Raw genomic sequence first — 27221 nt, 5'->3', positions numbered from 1 at the left:
GGCCTCCCACAGCCCCCTGGAGGGTCTCTGACACCACGTCCAGGGCAGGAGAAAATGAAGATGGGCCTGGGACGCGGTGCCGGGCTAGGATGTGCAGTATCAGCAAGGACCGCCAAAGGCAGAGAGAACTCAGAGGAGCACCTGTTGGCCACAGTGTGGCAATCTGACCGTCCTCACGGGGAAAAAACACCAAAAATAGTTCAACAGGACAAGCTGAGTCTCCTAACGGTCGGAAGTCCGTAATGGCCACTATAGGCCATAAGGTCAAAAGGGTAAAGTTAAAATGTAAAAAAGGTTACTTTTTAAAAATTGATTTCAGAGAGGAAGGAAGAGGGAGAGACATAGAAACATCCATGATGAGAGAGAATCACTGATCGGCTGCCTCCTGCACGCCCCACACTGAGGTTCAAGCCCCAAACCCGGGCATGTGCCCTGACCGGGAAGCAAACCGTGACCTCCTGGTTCATAGGCCGATGCTCAACCACTGAGCTATGCTGGCCGGGCAATGGTTACTTTTTTAATGGAAACATTGGTTCTTTTTTAAATGTTAACGGCCCAGTGGTCACCAAACTCATTAGTCCACAGAGCCAAATAGCAACAGTACAACGATTGAAATTTCTTTTGAGAGCCACATTTTTAAACTTAAACTTCTTCTAACGCCACTTCTTCAAAATAGACTCGCCCAGGCCGTGGTATTTTGTGGAAGAGCCACGCTCAAGGGGCCAAAGAGCCGCATGTGGCTCGCGAGCCGCAGTTTGCCGACCACGGTGTTAACCAGTAGGGGATGAAGCTGGAGGTGAGTGCTTTATTCCTTCTGGTGAATAGATTGCCACGTATGCTGCATAGATTCACGTCTTTTTCTCTAGCAGGTAAGGATGAGGAGTGAAAACAAGAAGCTGTGAATTAGCCAAATTGTTCCAGAAAAAGCAAGAACCACACACAGGAAGGGGCCCCGGAGGAAAGAGGAAGGAGGAGGGCCCACTAGGGCGCAGCAAGGTGGTAGAGTCACAAGACGCCAAGATGAACTGAGCTAATGTGCGAACTCAATTCATCTCCTGGGAGAGAAACCCCACAACATCTGACTGACCTGCTCAGCGAAACGGGTTGTAAGACATGTCGGCGATGCTGGCAGAGCAGAGCAGGCCTGCTGGGAAACGCCCCACGAGCATCTCCTCATGTAGCCTCACACAGCCCTAGGAGAAAGAGACCCACAGGATCCCCCTCTTACAGATGAGGGACCTGAAGCTCAGAGAGGTGAAATGAAGTCGACGTGGCTCCGACCAACCCACGCCGACGCGGAATTGCACCTGGCCTTGTGCCTTCAAGAAGCAAAATGAGCTCTCTGCCCCTGGGCAATGAGTGCTGCTCCCCAAGTTTCCTCCTGCTCAGCCCCTTGGGACCATGGGCAAGGTTTCCCAGGTCCAGAAACACGTCCAAAGATCATCCGATGGCTGGCATCACCTTAGGGTCCACCTGTGCCTGAGATGGCCCAGCTCTCACACGTCATCATCTCCCTGACTCTTCACAATCCTGGCAGAAGTGACCATCCTCTCCTCCATCTCACAGATGGGGAAACTGAGGCACAGAGAGAGAAAGTAGCTAAGATCTCACAAAAAGACAGCGGTGGAGTTAAGGGTTGAACTCAGATGCTTAGCACCCAAGCCCATGCCTGGGTCACACAGGCCAGACATGGCAGGAGCAGCAGGTGGCATGCAGGACTGCCTGGGCCGGGAAGGGCCATGTACCGTCCCCCTGGTAAATGGCAGCTTTGTGCAAGGCAACTTCCTGCCCCAGTTCCCTGCCCCTCCCGGGCCTGCTGCCTCCACCAGCCCCCAGAGCCTCCTTCCTCCCAGATGAGCAGAGACGGGGCGCTGTGCTCCGGGTGCACATGGCCTGTGTGCTGTGGCTCTCAGCACCCCAGGGCCCCGAGGAGCAGGAGGAGCGGGAGGTCGGGCCACTGCAGGAGGTGTGGCTGCCAAAAGAGCGTCGGAAGCTGGAGGTAGAGCAGGCCGTACCCTCCTACTAACCCCCAGGCTACTGGGCTAAGGGGCCGAGATTGGCCATTGCCAGCCAGTGCGAGAGTTGGGGGGGGGGCGGGCAGCTGGGCTTGGAGCTCCATTGTGAAGATGGAGAAACTGAGGCACAGGAAGGAGAAGAAATGCCCATTGAGGTATGGAGGGCAGGCTCACCTCAGCCACAGCCTGGCTCTCTCAGCTGCCAGCAGACCTAGAGCCTAGGGGGAGTTGCCCATTCTGCCAGCTCAGGGGAAGAGTTGGGCCCTGCAGCCAGACTCTGAAATGGGGCGGGGGGGGGGAGCGGGGGCTCAGTTCTGCTCCTGCATAGGGAGGGGTGACAGAGAGGACTGCACAGGAGAGCCGGGAGGAGAGCTTCTGGAGAGCCCCTCACCTACCTCGAATGACACCTGGGAGGGCAGGGTGGGCAACATCACAAAGGCTTACTGTGCGCACAGCGCTGGGCTCAGGCTCTGGGCTGGCCGGGAACGGCCGCACTTAATCCTTGCAGCCGTCCACGGGGGCGGGTACTGTCCTCATCCCCATCTACAGACGGGAAACTGAGCCACGAGGAGGTCAAGGTTGAGACCTCACAACCAAGGAAGGGGGAGCTGGGTTCGGGTCTGAACCGTGTGCAAGGGGAACCTGCAGGTCATTCACCTGACAGAGCCCACAGCTGGGACGGGGGCAGTGACAGGAGGGACGAAAATGCACTCATCACTCCTTCATCAGATATCCAGAGCAGATGTGCCAGACAGGCAGGGGGTGTGGAGTGTGTGGTGCGTCTGCCTTAGGCTCTTAAAGGGACCACAGTCAAGTGGGACCCTACTGGCCTCAACCCTGCGCCGTACCCCCAACCCCACCAGTGCCTCTAACGGGCCTGCGATAGCTCCAGTGCAGACCACGTCCCCAAGGAAAACGCCAGGTATGTGGGCTGCACGGGTCTGCTGGAGAAACCAACAGGCCTGGGGCTGCCCAGGAGCTGGGCCTCCGGGGTTCGGAGAAGCCTGGAGGGCGGGCTGAGCAGACCAGCCCTTTACAGAAGTCCTCCTGCACATCCCCGGCGACCACGCTAGGAAGTGGGACGGAAACACCTCCCGCAGCGGCTCTTCTATCTGGACAGACTCTCTCACCCCTCCCCTGTGCCCATGGCCTCCCACATCGGCCTAAGGTGGCTTTTCTGCATCCGAGGCTGGCTGAGTGATTTTGAAGGAGCAGCCGCTCCGCTCTGGGCCTCAGTCCCCTGTCCGCCAAATGGGCACGTAAGCGGCTGCCCCCACGCCCCAGGGCTGCAGTGTGCCTTCAGCAGCAGGTGTTCCGAGGCAGCTCAGTGAATCTCAGCTCCCAGTGGGAGTGGAGCGCCAGGCAAGTCCCAAAGTGCCTGAGTCATGCGGCCCCACCCGCACGCAGGACGCTGCGGTTTATGAGCGGCACAATGACATCCTTTGGTCTGCAGAGCCGAGGCCTGCACGCCCGGGCGGGGCACACACAGGCAGCGGGGGCGGCAGCTGTGTCCAGCAGATGGACTTAGCCCCTGTTTGCTCCGCTGATAACTGAGTTGACCTTGGTTAATATTCACCAGCAGCCTCCCCCAGCGCCCCCTGAGTCTACTGCTTAAATACGGACGAGGACAGGGCTCTGTCTCCTCAGCCTTGGTCACCAGCCCCGGCCTGGGACAGTCAATCGTAAGTATGCCTTCCCCAGGGGAAAGCCTCTGGAGGGGCCTCAGACAGCCCCGGGGAGGCAGGGAGGATGGAGCGGGGCGGGGTGGGCTCTGTTGTCATAGTAACAGCATTCCTGGAGGTCCTGTCCTGCTCCCTGAGCTGGCTGGGCCTCTTCAGTTATTCACTGGTGAATGACTGGCCCTCTGTACACAGAAGTGGGAGTGGGGCCTGGCTCTGGTGGCCTGGGCCCAGGAGGGGTGTTTCTGTGGGCCCAGCTCCTGTGTCTCTGTCTGCTGTCCCCTCCAGGTCTCCCCTCCCCGTCCCCTGGGGGGATATCCTTTTCCCCTTCTACAGTTGAGAAGGTTAGGGCCCAGAGAGGGACAGCGAGGAGCCCCAGTTAATGTAGGGGTGGAGGAGCCAGGCCAGACTGGAAGCCGAGTTCCAGCCACTCACAGGCCTCCATCCTCTGCATTAATGCCCAGAGGAGAACTGTGCCAGGCTCAGCCCCGAGGCATCAAAATGGGCCCCCTGTGCAAGTGGGCTCTGGCCACCCTCACTATGGTGCGAGATGGGAAACCCTGGGCGGGGCCATTGCAGGCGCTTCGAGCTGTGCTCCAGAGCCTTGCCCTGGCCAGGCGGCACTGAGCTCCTTACGTGCAGTCCGCCTTTAAGCCTCTCAGCAACCTTCTGAGGTGGTTCCCATGGTTGGTCCCATTTTACAGATGAGGACAGTGAGGACAGAGTTCTTCAGCCCCAATTTACACACCGTCCAGGATGCAAGCCCTGCCCACCTAGTTCCGGAACCCATGCCCCTGACCCCATGCCCACGGTCAACATTAATTCTCTCAGGTCTCGGGTACCAGGTAGGGAATCGGACACCTGGGCTGGCCTCCCGGCCTCATCGATGCCGAGGGACCCTGGACAGTTATTCGACCTCTCTGTCCTCTTGGGCAAAATGTAGATAAACTTGGCCCTCTTTCTTCTCACCCCACCCCACTGGTCTTGATCTCTGGCATGCTGAAAGGACATGGTTTTTCTGCCATTGGATTGGATTTTGGAGATGAGGTGACAAAGATGACCATGACCAAGGCCAAGGCCCCCAGACTCCCTCACAGTGCTCTGAAAGGTCCACAGCAAAGTCAATGACAAACGACACAATGACACTCCTGAGAGCTGACTGTGCGCCAGCACGTCTTGGCGCTGTGCAAGTAGCTAACTGCACAATAACTCTCGGAGGAAGTGCGACCTTACCATTTTCAGAAACTCGAGGCTCAGAGAGGTTAAGTAACTTGTTCAAGGTCACAAAGCTGGTAGTGGATGGAACTCGGGCATTCTGGCCTCCTAGTCTCTGACCTTAGCCACCAAGCGACGCTGCCCCCTTCATGTGGCCAGGCCAGCTGTGCTGCTTTCAGTGTCAAGGTCTCTGGCTTCAGCTTTACACATGGAGAAGGGCTAAAGGCCAGGTTCTGGAATCAAAATGCCTAGGGCTTGATCCCAGCTCCGTAAGCAATTGGCTCTGTGGTTCTCAGTAAGTTACGTAATCTCTGGAGGCCTCAATTTCTCCATCTGCAAAATGGAGCCAATACAATTCCCACCTCAAAGGGTGGGCTCTGAGAACAGATCATTTAAACGCCTGATGTTTGCTAAGCATGACGACAGGGATGCCAGTGTTGCCTGGGCATCGCTCAGCGGTAATAAATAACTACTTGGAGAACTGACTTCAAATTTTCCAGACTCGGAGGTGGGTCTTCGCTGAGCAGGGGCCCCTTCCCTGGTCCTGGGCAACATGGCAACATGGCAGGAAGAAGTCGGCCATTTCTCACGCGAGGCCCTGCCTGTGTGCAGGGGTGGCGGTCCTCCTCGCCCACACCTCGTCTGTTCCTCACCTCCGCCTGCGAGAGATTCTTTCTCTACTTTGCGGGCAGGAAGCCGAGGCTCAGGGAAGCGAGGCCGCTTGTCCACAGAGGCAGGGCCGGGTCACACGGGGCTTCTTCAGTGCCAGGGGTCAGCGGGGGTTGACCTCGCGGTGCAGGTGCTTCCCTGGACCCCTGGGTCACTCTCAGCCCTTCACTTTATGCTCCTGGGCAGGAACGGTGTGAGATCAGGCAAAGGGGGTGCGCCCTCTCCCTCCTCCCTGGCAGGGCTGCTCCCACCAGCCTGGAAATGCCACCGTGCCATCGTCCTCGTCTGTGCTGTAAAGCCTGGCCCACAGGCCTCTGGGTGCTGCACCACCTACTTTCTCATCCCCTGGTGGCTTCCCCAGCATGAGGCTTGGGGGGGAGGGGGTGCTGCCTTTGAAAGAAGGGCGAGGAGACAGCAGACATCTTGGGCCCTGGTGCTATAAGGAACAGACTGGAAGGCTAAATGATGCCAACAGGAGGCTCAAGGCCAACGTCAGGGTCCCTCGGGACCCAGTTCTGACATTCATGGGATCTGAGAACGGAGGACATGGCTGGCTGAGTCTGAAGTTCAAGTGCTGGGAAAACCAAGGCCTGTTACAGCTCTGTGACTGGCTCGCCGTGTGGCCTTGGCAAGGCCCTGACCCTCTCTGGGCCTCACACCCCTTACTGTACAAGAAGGAACCAGATGAGGTGGTGCAGCGTCCAGGAAGGTGGACCGGGGGTGAGTAGGTCTTCACCCAGCTGCACCCCTCCCACCTCAGCCCCACGCCAGCCTTGCCACCTTCTTAGAGGCCAGCAGCCCTCTGGCTGTGAGGGCCTCTCCACCCCTCCCCACGGGGAGTGCACTCTGCTCTGAAACCCAGATGCCCTGTAATTAAGAGCCCACCGTTAGCACCCAGGGACCTCATCCAGGCCGCCCCCCACCTCGACTGCTCAGGCGGGAAGAGCGAGGCCCAGGACAAGGAGAGGCCAGGTGGCCAGCGGTGCCCTGCTGGGGCGGAAGCCACAGCCTCTGGCCCCGAGGCCACTCGGCACATTTAGGGTCCCCACGCTGCTGGCCCAAAGCCTTCCTGATCTGAGTCCTGCAGTTTCCGCCACCCCTGAAAAACATGCCAAATCCAGTGGGAACCGGGAGGGGGAGGAAGACGCAGAACTAACGTAGCCCTCTTCAGCTCTAAACCACAGGCGGTGCGAGAAAAACAGGCCGCGCGTTAGCTGACGTGGGCTGCCCCCCGCTGGGTTATTTCCAAGCCTCCAGGCCAGACACAAATGGTGGAGAGGGGTCCGTTTGTGCCTCATCAGGTTGTCTTCTGAGAAAGAAACTTTTAACGGTCCAAGGGGGCAGATGGAACCGGCGTTTATTCCCAACTTTCCCCAGGCTTTCTCGTTCCGGGTTCCGGGCCTGCTTTGTCGTTGTCCTCTATGAAAATGGTTTCAGTTCTGGGAGTCATAGCCAGCTGCGGGCACGGCGTGTCTCCTCCGCTCAGACCCCAGTGTCCCCATCTGTGAGGAGGGCAGTTACACCGAGGGGTGCAGCTGGTGGGCCGAGGCTGGGGCCTGAGTAGGGGGAGCTCTGTGGGGAAGGCGGGCTCCATGTTGTGGGTGGCACTGACTTTGACCATCACTAGATAGAGTCTGCTCCTGCTGACTTAGCCCAGGCCCGGCTGTTCCTGCTGTCTCCCAGCCACGGACCCCTCTCGCTCCCTGCCTGTCCTCGGAAGGCAGCCAGTCTGCTGCCCCACTGGGCTCTCCCTCGTAGAGCCGCCCTGAGATCCCTTCGACGTAAGATGTGGTGTCCAGACTTACTGCACTAACTTCTCCAACGACCCACTTCCTACATGAGGCAAAGTGAAGGCTAGAGACACGAAATGACTTGTATCTAGAACCCAGGTCTGTCTGAAAAGAAGAGATGCCTCCCGCCGCCCCGCCCCACACAGAGACAAACCCCGATACCAGAGAGCCCAGGGCTGGGGCAGGAGGGGACCAGGGTGAGCGGGCCGCCCACTCCCCGCTGAGACCACAGATGCAGCCTCCAGAGCAGGAAGCCACCAGGGGCAGAGGCTCCCTGTGAGGGTGGCGGTCGCAGCCACCAGCGAGTTTCCTCAAAGCTCCCCGGGGGGCCGGCGGTGCCCTGGGGCAGGGACCCCTCCCCTCTGGCCGCAGCCTCTGCCCCTTCAGTAACAGGGCTCCACAGCAGCCCTCCAAGGGCCGCTCCAGATCCAGGCACCCCTGGGCCGGATCGGGCCTGCCTTCTTGGCTCTCAGCCTGCCTTCCTCCCTCTGAGTGATGAGATGTACCGTGTGCACATCATGCATCCCTCCCTCAATGCCTCCCTCGCCTCCGTTTCCCCCATTATGAAATAGGGGCTTTGGCACTGGCCCCTCAGGGTCACTGCGGACATTAATGGAGGCATCAAGAAGGTGGACTCCACCCCCAGACCTTCTGGATGTGTGATTCCGGGGAGTCTTTGAGTGATGAGGATGTAGAACATGCCTGGCACAGGGCTGCATGGAGGAGATGCTGAATGAGCTCTGGCTGTGTGACATGGTGTGAATCAGTGGCCAGGGGGACTCACTGTGTGGCCTGACTTGGGCGTGATGCCCCTTCTCTCTCTCTCAGGACAATGCCGACCTCCATCACGTGGGGCCTCCTCCTGCTGACAGGCCTGTGCTGCCTGGCCCCTGCCTCCCTGGCTGAAGGTCTCCAGGGAGACGCTGTCCAGGACACAGATGCAGCTGAGCACGCTCATGAGTCCGCCAGCCACAAGATCGCCCCAAACCTAGCCGACTTCGCCTTCAGCCTGTACCGCCAGGTGGCCCATCAGTCCAACTCCACCAACATCTTCTTCTCCCCCGTGAGCGTCGCTACAGCCTTTGCCATGCTCTCCCTGGGGGCCAAGGGCGACACTCACACCCAGATCCTGGAGGGCCTTGATTTCAACCTCACAGAGAGAGCAGAGGCTGACATCCACAGAGGCTTTGAGAATCTCCTCCACACCCTCAACCAGCCGGCCAACCAGCTGCAGCTGACCACCGGCAACGGCTTGTTCATCAATGACAGTGTGAAGCTGGTGGATAAGTTTTTGGAGGATGTCAAGAAAATGTATCACTCCGAAGCCTTCTCCGTCAACTTCAAGCACTCCGAAGAAGCCAAGAAGCAAATCAACGATTACGTAGAGAAGGGAACCCAAGGGAAAATCGTGGATCTGGTCCAAGAGCTTGCTGAAGACACAGTGTTCGCTCTGGTGAATTACATCTTCTTTAAAGGTAAGGTGGTACCACCAGCCAGAGCTGGTTCCCATGGAAACACCCAGAAACATTCTCAAACATCAGTTCCTAAGCTTTCCTGGGCGGTGCAGGATGCCATGTGACTGTGCATCTGGGCAGGGGGATCCCGTTCTCCCCACACAACCACACAAAAACGCCCCCTGATCAATAAGGTTAGCGAGCGATGGGTCAGCAGTCAGCATCATCTTCCCTGCAGGACATGCCAGAGCCTTTGTGCCTGTTCCACGTGCATCATAAATCCCCACCAGGGACGGAGGCACAATATGCAATGTGCCCCCCCCCCCCACACACACACACACACACAACACAGACCAGACAAACACACGTTATCAGAGTTTAAAACAAAGAAGGTCTCCTGAGCCACTCTAGTGTCATGGGAGGAGGGGCAGCTTTAGAGTCAGAAAGACAGGGTTCAAACCCTGCCTCCACCACCCTCAGTGGCTGGCTCTCGGCAAGTCTCTGTGCCTCCCTGAGGTTCGAGTTTCCTATCTGGAACATGAACATAATAATCCCTGCTGCCAGGTTTCTGTAAGGGGTATGCATGTCACAAAGAACATGGGACTACAGGCTCACAATGTGGGTGCTCAACTGAACTTGACTCTCAGCCTGCCTTCCTCCCTTTGAGTGAAGAAAATGCCAGAAACTGTGGGTCCCAGAGGCCATTCTGAGGCTGTTGAAATAGTCCCTGGAAATAGCCTGGGGCAGGGAGGTGAGAGTCAAGGTCAGGGGCGCTTCCTTCTCTCTGTGGGCTCCATGACCTGGGGCAGAAAATGCGCTGGAGAGCGCCAAGGCCAGAGTCAGCACCTCCTGGGCCCCAGCTGAGCGGGGGGACTCCAGGCGGCTCTTGTCCCCTCCAGCCTCCGTCTCCACCTTCCATCCAATGAGAAAGGGGCTCAGGGCTCCCCGAGACTCCTGTGTACTCTCACTTGGCAGGATGGTGATGGTCTCTTGGAATAGCAGGGGGGGTGCCCAGGCCTCCGCGTCTCACATGTTGGTCCAGGAAAGGCCATTAGAGGAAGAACAAGGGTGAATTCCCCAAATGATAAGAACCCGAGTCAAGGGGCAGGGAGACTCAGGCAAGGAGCCGCCAAGTATGACTGCTGCCGACCATTTTCGTTTAGCCCCTTCTGAGCACCCGCCGTCACTAGTAAACAGGCATGAAATGCAAGTTCACATGCTTACTCTCCCCAGCCCGGCTGGCACCGCTGAGCCCCTACAATGTAGACAACGTGGACCCTCCTCCAGTCCGCTTTCTCCCCACTGAAGTCCTGTCAGTGGGGTGAGGTCCCTTTCAGCTCCATTTGACAGATGGGGGAGCTGAGGCTCAGAGAGAGCCCTCTCATGCAGGAGGCTCAGGGCTCCTGGGTTCTGCCACGGGTACCTAACCCTTCCCTCTCCTGGCTGACCTGCACCTTCACCTCTCTCCAGGCAAATGGGTGAAGCCCTTCGATGCTGAGCAGACCACCGAGGAGGACTTCCACGTGGACGAGGCCACCACGGTCAAGGTGCCCATGATGAAGCGCCTGGGCATGTATAACCTGCACTACTGCAACAAGCTCTCCAGCTGGCTGCTGCTCATGGACTACGTGGGCAACGCCACCGCCTTCTTCATCCTGCCCGACGAGGGGAAGCTGCGCCACATGGAGGACCTGCTCACCAAGGAGGACCTCAGCTCATCCCTGGGAAGGAGATACCACAGGTGACATCCCTGACCTGCGGCTGGCTTGCCCCTCCTGCCGGGCAGGGGTGGGGGTGGGCGGATGGGGTTGTGAGAATGGACCACACACTGTGAGTCCAACAACTGTGCGTGACCTTGAGCTTCCAGACAGAGGCCAGTGTCAGCTCAGGCAGCACCCCCGTGAGAGCAGTGCCAGCGGTGGGTGCAGGGAGAGCGGCACCAATGCGCCGAGAGGCAGCAGCCGCGGGTGGCGTGCGGACAGAGAGTCCACACTGCGCAGGGGACAGGGCCTTGGAGAGGCCAGAACAGCGAAGGCGTGGTGTGGGGGGCGCTTCCTGCTCCGAGGCCGCCAGCGCGTGGCTTCACGGGGCCTGGGGAAAGTGATACTGGAGCACGTGCCCCCGTTACTGCACATGGCTCTGCGCTCACAGATGCCTGTCCTCATGCAGAGCTCATCACGCGCATTATAAACTACATGTAAATACATGAATGTGTGCAATGCAAACATGCAAACAATCAAATAAATCAGAATGTAAAATAAATGGACAAAATCAATAACATAGAAAAGCATGCATTATAAACGTATATATAAATGAATATAAAAATACACAACCGTCTGAGGTGAAAGCTAAGAGAGACGTAGTACAGCCCCACCCAGCAAGCCCAGTCCTGGGTGCCTTCACCGGAGACTGAGAACAGAGAGCAAGGAGGGGCTGAATCTCGCTTGGGTCCAAGAGGGCCCGAGCCCCAGGCAGCTCGCTCCTGTCAGACCTTCTGGGGCCACACTCTGTCCCCAGGGGACACAAGAGAAGTGGGAGAAATGACCAGAAACGAAAAACTTTCCAAGTTGTGAAATTCCTTTCTTTTCCAACCACCTTGACAGGTCTGCCAGTCTGAGTATGCCCAAACTGTCCATTTCTGGAACCTACGATCTGAAAGCCATCCTGGGCGAAATGGGCATCACCAAGGTCTTCAGTAATGGGGCTGAGCTCTCGGGGATCAGCGAGGAGGCTCCCCTGAAGCTGTCCAAGGTGAGCCTGTCCCTGGTGTCCACAGGGCACAATGTGTGCGGGCTGCAGCCCAGCGGAGGGGGCGAAGGGCCACAAACACCCCGCAGACCGAGGTCTCTGGGGAAGGCCCCTGGACTCACCAGGACTGGGACGTGCTCAGGCGCCCGAGGGAGGGGTGGCCTCCTGTGTCCTGGCCCTTTAGGGACGTCCTCTGAGGCGGTGTCACTGACCCTCTGTCTCATCTCCGGTCAGGGTCTTCTCCTCTTTGGGCCTCGATGGACCCATATTTACAAAGTCAGACTGAGGGTCAGGGCTTTCAAAGGAATCCCCCCTCCCCTGCCCTTCCTGTGACATTGGGAGCTATTGATGAATCAGCCAGCCCAGTTAATGAGTGATTGGGCTAAAGACGCCACTTATCAGGAGAACTGAAGGGGACCACAGCAACAACTGCTGCTCAGTACTGGCTACACACTGAATGCCTGACTGTGGACTGGACGCTATGAAGGGGTCCCCACCTATGCCCTGGTCCCCAAGGAGCTTACAATCGGACACTGGAAACAAGAGACATGCCCAGGGACAGAAAGTCCAAGTCCAGCTTCTACCTCCTGAGGTGGGGCTGTTTGCAGGGAGGATGAGAATGTTGGTCCGGAGGCGTGAGGGTGCGTAGGTGGAGTCGGCAAAGGCCTTGAGAAGTGGAGAGGCCTGGTGTCCCCTGCGGGGGGTGGGGGAAGGGGCTGGTGTCCCCTGCAGGGGGGACCTGGAAGGAGAGACAGCTGGTGGGGCGGGCCCGGGAAGCCTCCCCTCCCCGGCACCGCTGCCCTCCCTGGCCGAGCTCCCAGGCCGGGGCGGGGTTTGCCTGTCACTGAGACCACAGCTCTGCTCTCTCCCCTCCAGGCCGTGCATAAGGCTGTGCTGACCCTGGATGAGAAGGGGACCGAAGCTTCCGGGGCCACATTACTGGAAGCCATTCCGATGTCGATACCCCCGAATGTTGAGTTCAACAGGCCCTTCGTCCTGGCCATCTATGATAGAGACACCAAAGCCCCCCTCTTTGTGGGCAAGGTGGTGAATCCCACCCAGAAATAGCTGCCTCTCTGGCTCAGCCTCCCGCCCAGGCAGGTCCCCTCCAAAGGTGACAATAAAGTGACTGGCCTGGCCCAAGCTGGAGTGTGACGTGCCAATCCCTCCTCCTCCTGTGTCTGAGTCTCCCCTCTACCTGAGGGGGAGGGCAGGAGGGGTATGTCACGCACCCACTGTGTCGGTATTTATTAGACATGTGCACCGTCCAGCCCTGTGCGGGGCCGGATGTGCGGCTGCTGACAGCACGGCCTGCTGCCTCTGCCATCACCTCGGAAAAGCCCCAGGTGCCAGTCGTGCCTGGAAAGTGCCCAGAGGGCACAGCATGGCTCAGAGTCCAGCCCACGGCCCCTCCACCAAGTGTCCGCCGGGTCCTCCTGCCAAGCCCCACCCTGTGCCCCGGGAGGCCCCCCCCCTGCAGGGCTGCTCGCCCACACCAGGCCGCCTCCCGGTGCCCCAGCGCAGGCAGCTCCCACGGGGGCACTGAGCTGCCGCGTGTCCAGCACAGAGGCAGAGGGAGGGGCCAGGTCCCCTCTCACCCCAGTCTCCTGAGCCAGGCTGGGCCCGCCACACACAGGTCTCCCTCTGCAGGAGCCCTTTCCAAAGGGCCGGACGGGGAACACGCACTCTGCCCTTGTCACTCTCTCTCTCCCCAGGACCCTCAGATACGCTGTCCTAGACGCGGGTCACTTGTCCCAGGTGAAGAAGAGGGTCTCTGGTCGGGTTGGCATCACCTGCTCAAACTCGGCGGGACAGTTACCCCCCAAGACACGTTCCCTACGTCCTCCTGTCCCCTCACCATGCGGCCAGGATGTCCTGGGAGGCCCTGCAAAGTCATTCCAATGATTCCTTCGTCATGGGAGGGGAAGTACAGTAGGCAGCGACCCCACCGGCCCACCTGCCCTTCCCTGGCTGAGCTCTTGAAGGGGACACATTTCACCTTGCCTTGTTCCTGCCCCATGGCGTCCCTGTGGTCCTCAGAGGGAGACCACAGCTCCTGGACCCCAGCTGGAGGCCGTCCTGAGAGCAGCCCCCCCTCCCCCCCACCCACACACACACCCTGCAAGGGTCAGGAAGCCGGGCCGGTCCTGCAGCCTGGAGGAACCAGCTCTCTGAGCTCTCGGGAATGGGCTCGGCCTGGGATCGGGGACAGAGGTAGAAGGACCCCCATCCCACACAAACCTCAGAACCACAGTCTGAGCCACGCACTGGGGATTAATGTCCACCTACAGGACAAGGATGAGTCACAGAAATTTACACTTTTTCAGTCAAAATGGCCACATATGTGCAGTTTCACATTATTAATATAATGGATGGAAATTCAACTGTTTCCCAAATAAGCCTGCTATCCTCTTGAGTCTTCCCCGCCTGGAGACTTCCAACTTCCACTAATTCCAGTAACGATACGAACTGGGATCAAACACCTACAATGATGCCAGCCCTGAGGATCTAAGGACCTGGGTCAAGTTCAGACTCTGCCACTTTCCAGGGCTGTGACTAGAGAAGTCGCCAAACCTCTCTGAGCCACAGTATATGCCCATCCTATATAATAACCTAATATGCTAATTAGACCGAGTAGCAGAACCACCATCCGGGCGACCGTCTGGATGATGCCAGGGCTGCAAAGGCCTACTCTTGCACGAATTTCGTGCGTCGGGCCTCTAGTAGGAATAGAAACCCTACCTGGACTTGGTGTGAGGGCCACATCAGATACTCCAAACAGTGCAGCTTCCAAAGGGCAGCAGAGCAGGGCACCAGTGCCAGGGATTTATCTGTGGCACTACGAGCTCTTCCTATAAGCCAGGCTCCCTGGGAGGGGCTGTTCAGGAATTCCTCACTGAATCCTCAGAGCAGCACTGTGATGCTGTGAACAGAGCTGCTTTGCTCTTGTACACCCATTCTACAGATGACGACACTGAGGCTCAGGGAGGCTAGTGGTCTTGCTCAAGATTGCGGAGTTAGTGAGTGGTAGAGCTGGTTTCAGGGGCTTCCTTGATCCTTCACACCTCACCACATCACCCACGTCCCCTCCCAGACAGCCCCATGGGGTTAGCAGAGCCCAATGCCCCCCACCCCTGAAGTAGGAGGAAGGCTGGGGCTCAGCACACACCTCTGCACAGAAAACACTCCTTGCCACACCCCCCCCCGCAGGAAAGCAGCTGATCGCTATAGCGCCTCCCCCCAGGGGTACAGAGCACGCAGCCCTCGGCAAGCAACCCACACTCCCCCCTGGCCAGTACTGGCATCCGTGGGAGTAAAGGGGCAGTTGGAACTCTGGAGAGTCCAGGGAACGGCCAAGAAGGCTGAATGCGCTGGGGCACTCACCGAAGACGCCATCATTTCACCTCGAAGGATGGCCTGTCACTACGCAGTCTGGACTCCGGCTGGCAGAGAGCCAATTCCAATGAGCGTAAAGCTCCCAGAGGACAATTCACTGGCTCAGATGGGAACCAACAGGGCCCATCCATGGGGCGGGCGAAGCATCGGGCAGCCTTGTCCTAGGAGAGCAGGCCATGGTCAGGCAGGACGGCCATCAGCCTCAGCTTTGCCTGTTCTTTCGTGTTTCCAGTGTATCCATGACCCTCAAACTCAGTCCTTGAAGGACACAGGCTAGGAATCGTTACCTCCAATGCCAAGTGGGGAGCTGGGGTTCCAGCCGACAGAAGACCCAGGCCTAGAAGACAGGTGCCTCACTTCGGCCGGGCCGCCCCTACGCCATACATTGCCCAGACCATCTCAGACCTGTGCCCAATTCCAGCCTCCCAGTCCAGTGGAGCCTGCCTCTCTGGCCCAACACCAGCTGGAGTCACCGGTGCTGGGGCCTGGGCTGGTGCTGGTCAGTCTCCCCTTGAGTGGAGACCCAGCTCACCTCTGAAACGGAGAGGAAAACTCACAGCGACCTCTGGGATCCCGCAGGGCCTGCCTGGCAGTGACAGTCACGCCTCTATCGGTTTGCAGGGCAAGACACGGCTATTCGATTTAAGCATAAATAACACACTTTTGAGTTTAAGTGGGAGCTCTGCCCTGACGGGTGGGCACCATCTCCCCTCCTGTCACTGGGGATGACGACTCCTAGCCTGTGTCCTTCAAGGGCTAATTTTGAGGGTCGGGAGATACATTGGAAAGACTAAAATGAAGACCAAGGTCAAGGGGGCTCGGGGTTCTCACACATGTGCACTGCCTCGGAAATGGAAACTACAGATTACGTATTGATTTCCACCCCAGGGGCCCCCTTGATCCTCTCCGCAAGGCCATGGGTGGGCCCTTGTTCAGCAAGAAAATGCAAACAGCCCAGCTGGTGTGGCTCAATGGTTGAGCATCAACCTGTAAGCCAGGAGGTCAGGGTTCAATTCCCGGTCAGGGCATATGTCCAGGTTGTGGGCTTGATCCTCAGTGTGGGGTGTGCACGAGGCAGTGATTCTCTCTCGACACTGATGTGTTTTTTTCTCTCTCCCCCCTCCCTCTCCCTTCCTCTCTGAAATCAATTTAAACAAATATGTATATCTATATATATAAAAGCCTAAGCGACCATTACGACCAGTCAACCAAACGACCGGTCGCTATGATGTGCACTGACCACCAGGGGGCAGACACTCAACGCAGGAGCTGCCCCCTGATGGTCAGTGTGCTCCCACAGTCAACCTCCTGCAGCTGGCCAACCTCCCACGGTCCCTCCCCCTGGCCAGCCGGCCCGGATGGCCCTGATCGGGACTGGGCTAGACGGCCCTGATCACTGGCCAGGCCGAGGGACCCCACGCGTGCACAAATTTGTGCACTGGGCCTCTAGTATTTATATAAATCATCTAAGAAGCAACTTAAACATTAGCCTGCTGTATTTGGTCAAACATTTAATTAACTCACCCCTAATGCCTTGGCAGGGCCAGACCACATGATTTCATGGGCCTTAGATAGCCCTTGGATTGGATGTACGCACAATGGACTACTACTCAGCCACAGAAAAGGAAGGCAATCTTACTTCTGAGACAGCATGGACGGACCTGGAGGGCGCTGGGCTAAGTGAAATAAGCCAGTCAGAGAAAGACAAGGACCATGTGATTTCCCTTATGTAGACTCTAATGAACAAAATAAGCTGGCAAACAAGAGAAACAGACTCGCCGATACAGAAAACAGACTGTACTGGTTTTTAAAGCCATGTTCCCTTAGTCAGCAGTTATCAATAGCCTCAGTGTCCTCGGAGTGTGATCACTCACTTCCTTTCATCCTGAGGTGACTTTCAGCATTAAAACGTTAAGATGAAAATGCTAAAGGCAGTATCACAACGCCGAAAGAATGCAGGAATCCCAAATCAGCCTCCAGTTAGTACAGAACCAGGAGCTTTTCCGATTGCTGTGTGCCTGTTTCCATCACTGCCAAGTGGGGAGAATGAGACCCAACTCTGAAGTTTCTTCTGTGGACGACTCTGCGGAGTGTTTTGTAGTGCTGGTTCTTGCCAAATATCACTCATTTCTCAAGACTGTAGATTCCAAAAGTAACAGTTTGGGGCTAGCTTCCCGCATCCCTGTCTCAATTCACTGACAAAACTAACAGAGGAGGCCGAAACCGGTTTGGCTCAGTGGATAGAGCGTCGGCCTGTGGACTGGAGGGTCCCGGGTTCGATTCCGGTCAAGGGCATGTACCTTGGTTGCGGGCACATCCCCAGTGGGAGGTGTGCAGGAGGCAGCTGATCGATGTTTCTCTCTCATCGATGTTTCTAGCTCTCTATCCCTCTCCCTTCCTCTCTGTAAAAAATCAATAAAATGTTAAAAAAAAAAAAAAAAAAAACTAACAGAGGAGTAACTTGCAGATTGCAACAACTGGTTACCATGGACCACAAGTGGGAGCCAGATGGCCTGGGACCTTCCACCGCCTCCTACAGGCACGCTAGCGAGGTGCCTTAGCTGGGAGCCTTGGTTTTCTCGCTAGCATAACAGGAGCATTAAGGTCCCTTGAGGCCTTGATATTTTCAGGGTGGCCCAGGGTCATTCTTCCACAGGGTCACTCTGAGTCTTGGCTCCTGGTGGTGCCTGTGCTTTCCCTCCCACCTGGATAAATGGACCTTGGAGGCCGATTCCAGGTCCAATGTGAGCTTTCCTGGGGCTGGCACCTTGGCAGCCTCAAGCCCAGTGACTTCAGGCCACTGATATTTGTTGAAGGTCAACCATGTCTCAGGCACAGTTCCAGGCTCTGAGTATGTCTTCCTCATTTACTCCTCTCCAGAGATCTGTGAGGTGGGCATCAAAGCAAGACGGCCCTTTGGGCTTACATGGCCACGGGCCCCACCACCTCACCCTCAGGTGGCCTGGCACCTGCTGGCTCCGCTAGACTAGGCTGCTTCAGGGAGGCACAGCAAGGCCCCGATGGTATCAGACCCTCACTGGCTGAGCGCTCAAGGCTCCCAGGCTCATTTCCTGCATGATTGGGGGGGGGGGGAGGCGGTTACTGGGCCATGGAACTTGGCATCCCCACGCCGAGATGCCCTATAAGTAGGTGAAGCCGTGAGAGACGGGGCAGCCTGCGAGATGAGTCCAGCCCGGCGAGGCTCTCTAGAGAGCAGGTGAGTTCCGCATGCTGAGTGTGTAGCCCTCCCACAGCCTCCTCCAGAGCTGGGCTGGGGTGAGCTGGCTGGGGGTGCCACAATGATCACCTCCACTTGACAGAGGAGGACACGGAGGCGCAGCAGGTGGGGCTGCAATTGCTGGGTCAGGATGGGAAGCCCGTCAGCGAGCCTTCTCTGTCCTGCTTGGCAGTTGTGGGCTCACTCCCCTCCGACGCCCCCGGAGCGGGCCCTCTCAGACTACCAGTGCTGTGGGCACAGCTGCTTGCTGCCCCTTCTCTCTTCATCCCCTCCCTGTGGCCTCAGTGGCATCACCTGGGATTCCCCACCTGCAGAGGTAGGGACCCGTCCCCTCGGAAGCCCCTCCCACTCCCCATTCTCTGCCCTGCTTCTTCTTTTTTTACTTTTTCATAGCATTTCATGGTATAGATGTCCACAGCTTTCTTAACCACTCATCTACTGCGGGCACTGGGGCTGTTTCCAGATCTTAACTATTGTATATAGTGCTGCTGTGAACGTAGGGGTGCACGTGTTCTTTCCGATTGGAGTTCTGGGGTTTTTAGGATATAATCCCAGAAGTGGAATCACTGAGTCCAACGGAAGTTCCACACTGTTTCCCACAGTGGCTGCATCAGTCTGCACCCCACCAGCAGGGAACTAGGGCTCCCTTTGCTCCACATCCTCTCCAGCACTTGCTGTTTGCTGATTGCCCAGCATCTCTACCTGTCTTCTTTCTTACCTGGTTCCTTTAAAACTCAGTCAGAGACAGAGACCTTGACCTTCCCTTCAATTCCACACCCTTTCATCTCACTGAAGAGAGCAGATGCCTGATGAGCTTTTCCCACTCACCAGAGGGCGGCCCGGGTCTCCCCTCTGCTCCCTGGCCCCGACCTCCCACCCCACCAAGCCGGCCTTGATCTCTGGAAGGCTGAGGGGTATTCATTAACTCTTCCGATAACCCTCTTCTCTCACCTCTTCCCCTCTCTTATCTGGGTTCACGGCCCATCTTGATATCGGTTGGCCCCTCATGGATCCTAAAGGTTTTACTTTGCAAAACCCACGACGCTCTTCCCCCACAGTGCTTATCGCCGGTCTCTCTGGCTGCGAGCTTTGATGACGAGGCGGATTTCACTCACTTCTCCTGGCAATCTCACTTTAAAGGGGAAGCTCGGAGAGATTAGCATGTGGGCCCACAGCTAGGGAAGGACGGGGCAGATCAGAACCCAGGCCTGTCCAAGGCTAACAGAGACTCCCTCGCACCACCTCCTGCCCCCAGCCACCCTGTGTCACCGCAGAAAGCAGCATCTGAGGCCCTGCCACCTGAGCCCAGGGCTGGGGGTGGGTCCTGCCCATGTGGGCAGGTGAGCCCACCGCAGACAATGTGGGGGATGGGGCCTGAGACTCGCCGTGGGGCCAGCTTGGAATGGCTTCGAGGGGCTGTGGCCATGTGGCTATTTAGCGGGAACAGCCCTGACACTCGGAGATGGCTGCCTTTTAGCCTTGCAGAGGTGATTGCCATGGAGTTCCCAGTGCAGAGGGGGTGCCCGAGCTCCCCGGGGGCAGGAGAGGAGGTTCCCTGCATCTCCCGAAGGCCTCGACACAGCCTGCCACCGCGGATCCCTGGGATCCCTACACAAGGTCCCCACCCAAGAAGAACACACGCCCCAAACTCATGGGTCTACTGAACACGTTGGCCCCCAGGGGCAAACTCAGTGGGGACTCACGTGACACACACCCATCCTGAAATAAGAAATATGACTACCCAGGGAGGAGGAGGCCTCCCAAGGGGCCTCATGCCCTGAGCCCCTCCTATCCCACCGGGGACCTCCACATGGGCACTTCTGACCCCGGAAGACACTGGCGATGTCTGGAGAACCCTCCATTGTCACAATGGAGGGCCGGTTTATCAAAGAGGCTGCTGCACGTCCCACACTGCACAGCACAGCCCGGGGCCTGGGACTTTGCTGCCCCCGGTGTTCGGGTGCTGGGCTGAGCCACTGACTCCCTGTGTGCCTGACCCCGACAAGCAGCCAGGTTCCAGCTTGGGAAGAGTCCGCAGGTGACCACGCCCGGCACAGAGGGCTGGGCCGGAAGCCAGAAGCCTGTCTGTCCCGGCTCTGCTTGGCCAGCTGCGTGGCCGCGAGCAAGTCACCAGCCCGCTCAAGCCTCACTTTCTGGCATCCTGTAAAGTGAAGATAAGGAGACGCTCCATCAGACAATGGATGTCTGGGAGGGCCTCCCGGTGAAGGGCTCGCAGGTGCTCTTCCTCCAAACGGCCCCCAACAGCCCCCAGGCCTGGCACATGCAGGATCGGGTAATAGCCCGCACCAGGCTCGGGCGGCCCACATGTGCCAGGGGCAGTGGTTGCGAGAAAAGGGAGATGGATGCAGGGTGGGGCGTGAGGGGGGGTCTGGGCCACGCCGGGCAGGATGGGATTCCTCCGAGCTCTGTGGTACTCCGGCTGTGTGTCCTTGGGCAAGATCTTTCCCTCTCTGGGCAGCAGCCTCTCTGCCCATTAAATAACTAAGTCCCATGGCAGCCGCGTGGAGCTGTCCCAGGTCCAGTCATCCCTGAGGCGGACCTGGCTGCTTCCTGGGTAACTGGGTGTATCCAGCATCTGTGTCCTGTGCCTCAGTTTCTTCTTTGATAAAATAGGAGCTGTGGTCCTTGCACCTCGGGGTCACTCAGATGTCAGGGTAGCTGTAGAGAGCGTGACCCACACTCCCTATGTCCTGCTCCTTTCTGTGCTCTGTGACCTTGGACAAGTGACTTAGCCTGCGGCACTTTGGTCTCCTCATCTGTAGACTGAGAACTGGCATATGACCTGCACCCTACAATTGCTATAAGAGGGCAAGGAGATGGGCGAGCAAGTGCTCAGAGAGGAGCTCGGCCCCTGACAACGCTGTGCAAGTCTTAGCTGTTGTTCTGAGTCGTGCCGATGAGGACGTAGAACGTGCCTGGCACAGGGCTGCATGGAGGAGATGCTGAATGAGCTCTGGCTGCGTGACATGGTGTGAATCAGTGGCCAGGGGGACTCACTGTGTGGCCTGACTTGGGCGTGATGCCCCTTCTCTCTCTCTTAGGACAATGCCGACCTCCATCACGTGGGGCCTCCTCCTGCTGACAGGCCTGTGCTGCCTGGCCCCTGCCTCCCTGGCTGATAGTCTCCACGGAGTCGCTGTCCACAAGATCACACCGGACCTGGCCAACTTCGCCTTCAGCCTGTACCGCCAGGTGGCCCATCAGTCCAACTCCACCAACATCTTCTTCTCCCCCGTGAGCATCGCTACAGCCTTTGCCATGCTCTCCCTGGGGGCCAGGGGCGACACTCACACCCAGATCCTGGAGGGACTACATTTCAACTTGAAGAAGGTCCCTGAGGCTGACATACACACAGGCTTACAGAATCTCCTCCACACCCTCAACGAGCCAGACAGACAGTTGCAGCTGATCACTGGCAACATCTTGTTTGCCAATGAGAGTGTGAAGCTCGTGGATAAGTTTTTGGAGGATGTCGGGAAGCTGTACCACACAGATGTCTATTCCATCAACTTCAGAGACACCAAGGCCAAGAAACAGGTCAACGATTACATAGAGATGAAGAGCCGAGAAAAAATTATAGATCTGGTCCAAGAGCTTGACAGAGACACAACTCTTGCTCTGGCAAATTACATCTTCTTTCAAGGTAGGTTTTACCACCAGCCTGAGCTGGTTCCCATGGAAACATCCAAAAACATTCTCAAACATCAGTTCCTAAGCTTTCCTGGGCGGTGCAGGATGCCATGTGACTGTGCATCTGGGCAGGGGGATCCCGTTCTCCCCACACAACCACACACAAACGCCCCCTGATCAATAAGGTTAGCGAGCGATGGGTCAGCAGTCAGAGCATCATCTTCCCTGCAGGACGTGCCAGAGCCTTTGTGCCTGTTCCAGTGCATCGTAAATCCCCACCAGGGACGGAGGCACAATATGTAATGTGCCCCGCCCCCGCCACACACACACAACACAGACCAGACAAACACACGTTAGCAGAGTTTAAAAACAAAGAAGGTCTCCTGAGCCACTCTAGTGTCGTGGGAGGAGGGACAGCTTTAGAGTCAGAAAGACAGGGTTCAAATCCTGCCTCCACCACCCTCAGTGGCTGGCTCTCGGCAAGTCTCTGTGTCTCCCTGAGGTTCGAGTTTCCTATCTGGAACGTGAACATAATAATCCCTGCTGCCAGGATTCTGTAAGGGGTATGCATGTCACAAAGAACATGGGACTACAGGCTCACAATGTGGGTGCTCAACTGAACTTGACTCTCAGCCTGCCTTCCTCCCTCTGAGTGAAGAAAATGCCAGAAACTTGTGGGTCCCAGAGGACATTCTGAGGCTGTTGAAACAGTCCCTGGAAATAGCCTGGGGCAGGGAGGTGAGAGTCAAGGTCAGGGGTGCTTCCTTCTCTCTGTGGGCTCCGTGACCTGGGGCAGAAAATGCCCTGGAGAGCGCCAAGGCCAGAGTCAGCACCTCCTGGGCCCCAGCTGAGCGGGGGGACTCCAGGCGGCTCTTGTCCCCTCCAGCCTCCGTCTCCACCTTCCATCCAATGAGAAAGGGGCTCAGGGCTCCCCGAGACTCCTGTGTACTCTCACTTGGCAGGATGGTGATGGTCTCTGGAATAGCAGGGGGGGTGCCCAGGCCTCCGCGTCTCACATGTTGGTCCAGGAAAGGCCATTAGAGGAAGAACAAGGGTGAATTCCCCAAATGATAAGAACCCGAGTCAAGGGGCAGGGAGACTCAGGCAAGGAGCTGCCAAGTATGACTGCTGCCGACCATTTTCGTTTAGCCCCTTCCGAGCACCCGCCGTCACTAGTAAACAGGCATGAAATACAAGTTCACATGCTCACTCTGCCCAGCCCGGCTGGCACCCTGAGCCCCTACAATGTAGACAACGTGGACCCTCCTCCAGTCCGCTTTCTCCCCACTGAAGTCCTGTCCGTGGGGTGAGGTCCCTTTCAGCTCCATTTGACAGATGGGGGAGCTGAGGCTCAGAGAGAGCCCTCTCACGCAGGAGGCTCAGGGCTCCTGGGTTCTGCCACGGGTACCTAACCCTTCCCTCTCCTGGCTGACCTGCACCTTCACCTCTCTCCAGGCCGGTGGAAGGTTAAATTCGAGACTGAGGGCTTTGTAGCGGAAGACTTCCACGTGGACAAGACCACCACGAAAAGGGTGCCCATGATCCACCGCTTGGGCAGGTTTGACCTGGTGCATGACAAGGCGCTCTCCTCCTGGGTGCTGCTGCAGCACTACAGGGGCCACGTGCCCGCCTTCCTGATCCTGCCCGACGAGGGGAAGATGCAGTACCTGGAGGCCAAGGTCTGCCAGAAGCACCTGGCCAGGATCTTCAAAACCATCGACATACGGTGATTCCCAGCCCAGGGCTGACCGGGAGCCGCCACCCCGGGCCTGGCCAGAGGGCCAGGGGAGGGGGACCCTCCTCAGGCCTCACTCTGTGCTTTCAGACAGAAGCCAGCATCAGTTTAGGTAGCACCAGCCGGGCTCCGAAAGAGGGACAGTGCCAGCCGGGCTCCGAAAGAGGGACAGTGCCGGCAGCTGAGGCAGAGTCCTGTCCTTGGGGACTTCCAGCTTGGACACTGTCCCTTCCCCATGTCAGCGCCTGGCGCAGCAGGGACAGCAGCATCTCACTCACTAGGGAGAACCAAGGAGGAAGCGGTGGGCTTCCTGGAAAAGTCTGAATGTGGAGTGAAAGGGTAGGAAGTTCCTGGCTAGAATCATGTCAGACCTTCTCAGGGCCACACTCTGTCCCTATGGGAAACAAGAGCTGAGCAATCAGCCCCGTGTGTCACTCATCACTCACTGGGCAAATGTCACTCAGCACCTGAAACCATGCCCCACATTCCCCGGGGACTCCAGCCCCAAAGGCCCAGTCGGGGGTGACCAAACCCTGCAGGGCTGTGTGCAAAGTGCTTCCCAAGGACACTACGGGTCTGCCCGGAGGGCTTCTCCGAGGAGGTGGCACTGGAGAGGCTTTCAGGATAAGAGGACCCACATTATTCTGACGTTCTCTGACAGGGTAGAGCACCTAAAAACACAACAAGCCAACACTGACCTCCATCCTCCTGTGGGTGGAGAGGCAGGGGCCAAGAGAGAGAGATGAGCAGAAAAGAAAAACTTTCCATGTTGTGAAATTCCTCTTTTCCAACCACCTTGACAGGTCTGCCAGTCTGAGTATGCCCAAACTGTCCATTTCTGGAACCTACGATCTGAAAGCCATCCTGGGCGAAATGGGCATCACCAAGGTCTTCAGTAACGGGGCTGAGCTCTCGGGGATCAGCGAGGAGGCTCCCCTGAAGCTGTCCAAGGTGAGCCTGTCCAGGTGTCCACAGGGCAGAATGTGTGCGGGCTGCAGCCCAGCGGAGGGGGCGAAGGGCCACAGTCACCCCGCAGACCGAGGTCTCTGGGGAAGGCCCCTGGACTCACCAGGACTGGGACGTGCTCAGGCGCCCGAGGGAGGGGTGGCCTCCCGTGTCCTGGCCCTTTAGGGACGTCCTCTGAGGCGGTGTCACTGACCCTCTGTCTCATCTCTGGTCAGGCTCTTCTCCTCTTTGGGCCTCGATGGACCCATATTTACAAAGTCAGACTGAGGGTCAGGGCTTTCAAAGGAATTCCCGCCCCCTGCCCTTCCTGTGACATTGGGAGCTATTGATGAATCAGCAAGCCCAGTTAATGAGTGATTGGGCTAAAGACGCCACTTATCAGGAGACTGAAGGGGACCACAAAACGGAGTGCCTGACTGTGGACTGGACGCTAGGAAGGGGTCCCCACCTATGCCCTGGTCCCCAAGGAGCTTACAATCGGACACTGGAAACAAGAGACATGCCCAGGGACACAAAGTCCAAGTCCAGCTTCTACCTCCTGAGGTGGGGCTGTTTGCAGGGAGGATGAGAATGTTGGTCCGGAGGCGTGAGGGTGCGTAGGTGGAGTCAGCAAAGGCCTTGAGAAGTGGAGAGGCCTGGTGTCCCCTGCGGGGGGTGGGGGAAGGGGCTGGTGTCCCCTGCAGGGGGGGCCTAGATGGAAGGACAAGGCAGGTGATAAGAGAGGACTGCGTATGGTGCAGGGAGGGGACCAGCTCCTGGGGAAGGAACGGTAAAGGAGAGGAGTCTGGGATGAGGCTGAGCAAGTAGGTTCAACCAGTGGATGGTGCCCCACAGTTACCAGGGAAAGAGCTTTGAGTTTGTTGTGCTGGTGCATACACATATACATGCGCACCTCTAACACAGGCACGCATTTACGGAGCACCTACGCTGGCTGGGGTTCTCACATAAAGCACCTAATGGCCCTAGGTGGTCATATCATGTAGCTCTGATTTTCCTACTTAGGAAAGCGAGGATTCAAGAAGAGTATTCATCTCCTTGAGGTGGCACAGTTAGTTATTTAGTTAGTTAGTTAGCTAATTGGTGGGGAAAATAGATTGTAACCCCATTCCATGTTCTTCCCACCACACCGCGATGATTCAAGTTGTGAGTCCAGTGGTTCTTTAATAAAAACGCTCCAATGGCAGACACTCAGCTGGCAATTCTGCTTGTTGGTCATTGTTTTGTTTTTCAGTCGAGGAAATGCTATAAAGTCCAGGTCCCCCCTGGGCCTCTGCGCAGACCCTTCCTTAAGCCCCCAGCACAGCTCCCCCCATATCTGGCCTTGCTCCAAGGCCGGCGCAGTCTGCCTCTGCCCCAGCACGCCTCTACTGTCTCCCTTCCAGGCGCTGCACAAGGCTGTGCTGACCATTGATGAGAGTGGAACTGATCATTCTGGTGCCATGCCTTCGGAAGAGCATGACAGGTTTAAGCATCTGACCATCAAGTTCAACAGGCCCTTCTTAGTCATCATCATGGATGAAAACGGCAACATGCCTCTCTTCATGGGAAAGATGGTAAATCCCATGTAAAAGTAACTGCCTTTCCGGGTTCAGCCCTTCACTTCCCAAGCCAAGCCCCCTCCCTTGGTGACATTAAAGAATGGATAAACTGGTCCGAGCTTGAGTGTGACATGCAAATCCCTGAGTCTCCGAGTCTCCTTTCACATTCCCAGGATGTGTGTGGAATCCAGGTCACAGCATCTTTCTATCCATTTAATATTAAGTATTTACACTGTCCAGGCATTGTGGTTGGCAAGCATAAAGTTTTGGCTAAACCATCATTTACTTAATGCATATAGGCAACCAGCAGTGACAGGAGATGGGCATACTGGAGATGGGTGGGGAGATGGGTGGGGAGATGGGCATACTGGAGATGGGTGGGGAGATGGGTGGGGAGACAGGCATACTGGAGAGGGGTGGGGAGATGGGCATACTGGAGATGGGTGGAGAGATGGGCGGGGCACCTAATTAACTACTTAGACTTTGGGAGAAGAGTGGCAGGAAAAGAGGGCAACAGTGAGGCAAGGCTAAGCGAGGCAGAGCACATGTCAGGGAGAGAATTTAGGGTCTGCACTTACTTAGGGGACCCAATATTTTAGAATAATAAAGGCTCAAATCCACAGTAAATAATGGTGTTTGGACCTCTGGGGGGAGCAAATGTTAAAATGTAAAATACAAATGCTTCAGAAGAAAGCATTGATATTGCAGTGCCTAAAACTTCTCTAAACTAGAGAATAAAGCCAAACCCATAAAAGGAAGGATTATCACATTTGACTTTATAAAATGCAAAATGTCTGGCCAAAAATAAATGCAATTTGATTCACCAAGAAGGTATAACAAATATAAATATACTAGAGGCCTGGTGCACGAAATTCGTGCACTCGGGACGGGGGTCCCTCAGCCCAGCCTCCACCCTCTCGCAGTCCGGGATCCCGCAGGGGATGTCCGACTGACGACTTAGGCCCGCTCCCTACAGTCGGGCATCCTTAGCGCTGCCATGGAGGTGGGAGATGCTCCCACCACTGCCGCTGCGCTTGCCAGATGTGAGCCCAGCTTCTGGCTGAGCAGTGCTCCCGCTGTGGGAGCACAGTGACCACCAGGGAGCAGCTTCTGCATTGAGAGTCTGC

At 57.1% G+C, this 27221-nt stretch overlaps 2 protein-coding genes across 5 annotated transcripts; both read left to right on the top strand.

The window, feature by feature from the left end:
* Positions 1-311: 311 nt before the first annotated feature.
* LOC308236561 (alpha-1-antitrypsin-like) lies at positions 312-13959 on the top strand. Of its 4 annotated transcripts, none has more exons than XM_080646388.1 (6): positions 312-796; positions 3595-3697; positions 8197-8843; positions 10293-10563; positions 11426-11573; positions 12447-13959. In XM_080646388.1, the coding sequence occupies exons 3-6, from the start codon at positions 8201-8203 to the stop codon at positions 12636-12638; spliced, it is 1254 nt and encodes a 417-aa protein (XP_080502514.1). In that variant the 5' UTR covers positions 312-796; positions 3595-3697; positions 8197-8200; the 3' UTR covers positions 12639-13959. The 4 variants fall into 4 exon arrangements, with proteins under 4 accessions (XP_080502514.1, XP_080502513.1, XP_080502512.1 ...); XM_080646387.1 differs by lacking the exon at positions 312-796 and adding an exon at positions 1856-1999; XM_080646386.1 differs by lacking the exon at positions 312-796 and adding an exon at positions 2732-2937.
* A 7311-nt stretch (positions 13960-21270) lies between these two features.
* Positions 21271-26124, top strand: LOC308255788 (alpha-1-antitrypsin-like; the record flags this gene model as incomplete). Its single annotated transcript, XM_080683705.1, has 4 exons — positions 21271-21868; positions 23311-23581; positions 24394-24541; positions 25939-26124. The coding sequence occupies 4 exons, from the start codon at positions 21271-21273 to the stop codon at positions 26122-26124; spliced, it is 1203 nt and encodes a 400-aa protein (XP_080539831.1).
* Between the last annotated feature and the right edge of the window lie 1097 nt (positions 26125-27221).

This window comes from Plecotus auritus, assembly GCF_963455305.1.
Source record: "Plecotus auritus genome assembly, chromosome: 1".
Lineage (NCBI taxonomy): Eukaryota > Metazoa > Chordata > Mammalia > Chiroptera > Vespertilionidae > Plecotus > Plecotus auritus.
The sequence above is the reverse complement of the archived record's forward strand: the minus strand, read 5'-3'. Positions and strand labels throughout refer to the sequence as shown.

Bases quoted from the DNA above. Each gene is read 5' to 3' on its own strand.
- LOC308236561 (XM_080646388.1), top strand. From the start codon at position 8,201: ATGCCGACCTCCATCACGTGGGGCCTCCTCCTGCTGACAGGCCTGTGC. The intron at 8,844-10,292 runs GTAAGGTGGTAC...ACCTCTCTCCAG, and splicing joins GAATTACATCTTCTTTAAAG to GCAAATGGGTGAAGCCCTTC. The intron at 10,564-11,425 runs GTGACATCCCTG...CCACCTTGACAG, and splicing joins CTGGGAAGGAGATACCACAG to GTCTGCCAGTCTGAGTATGC.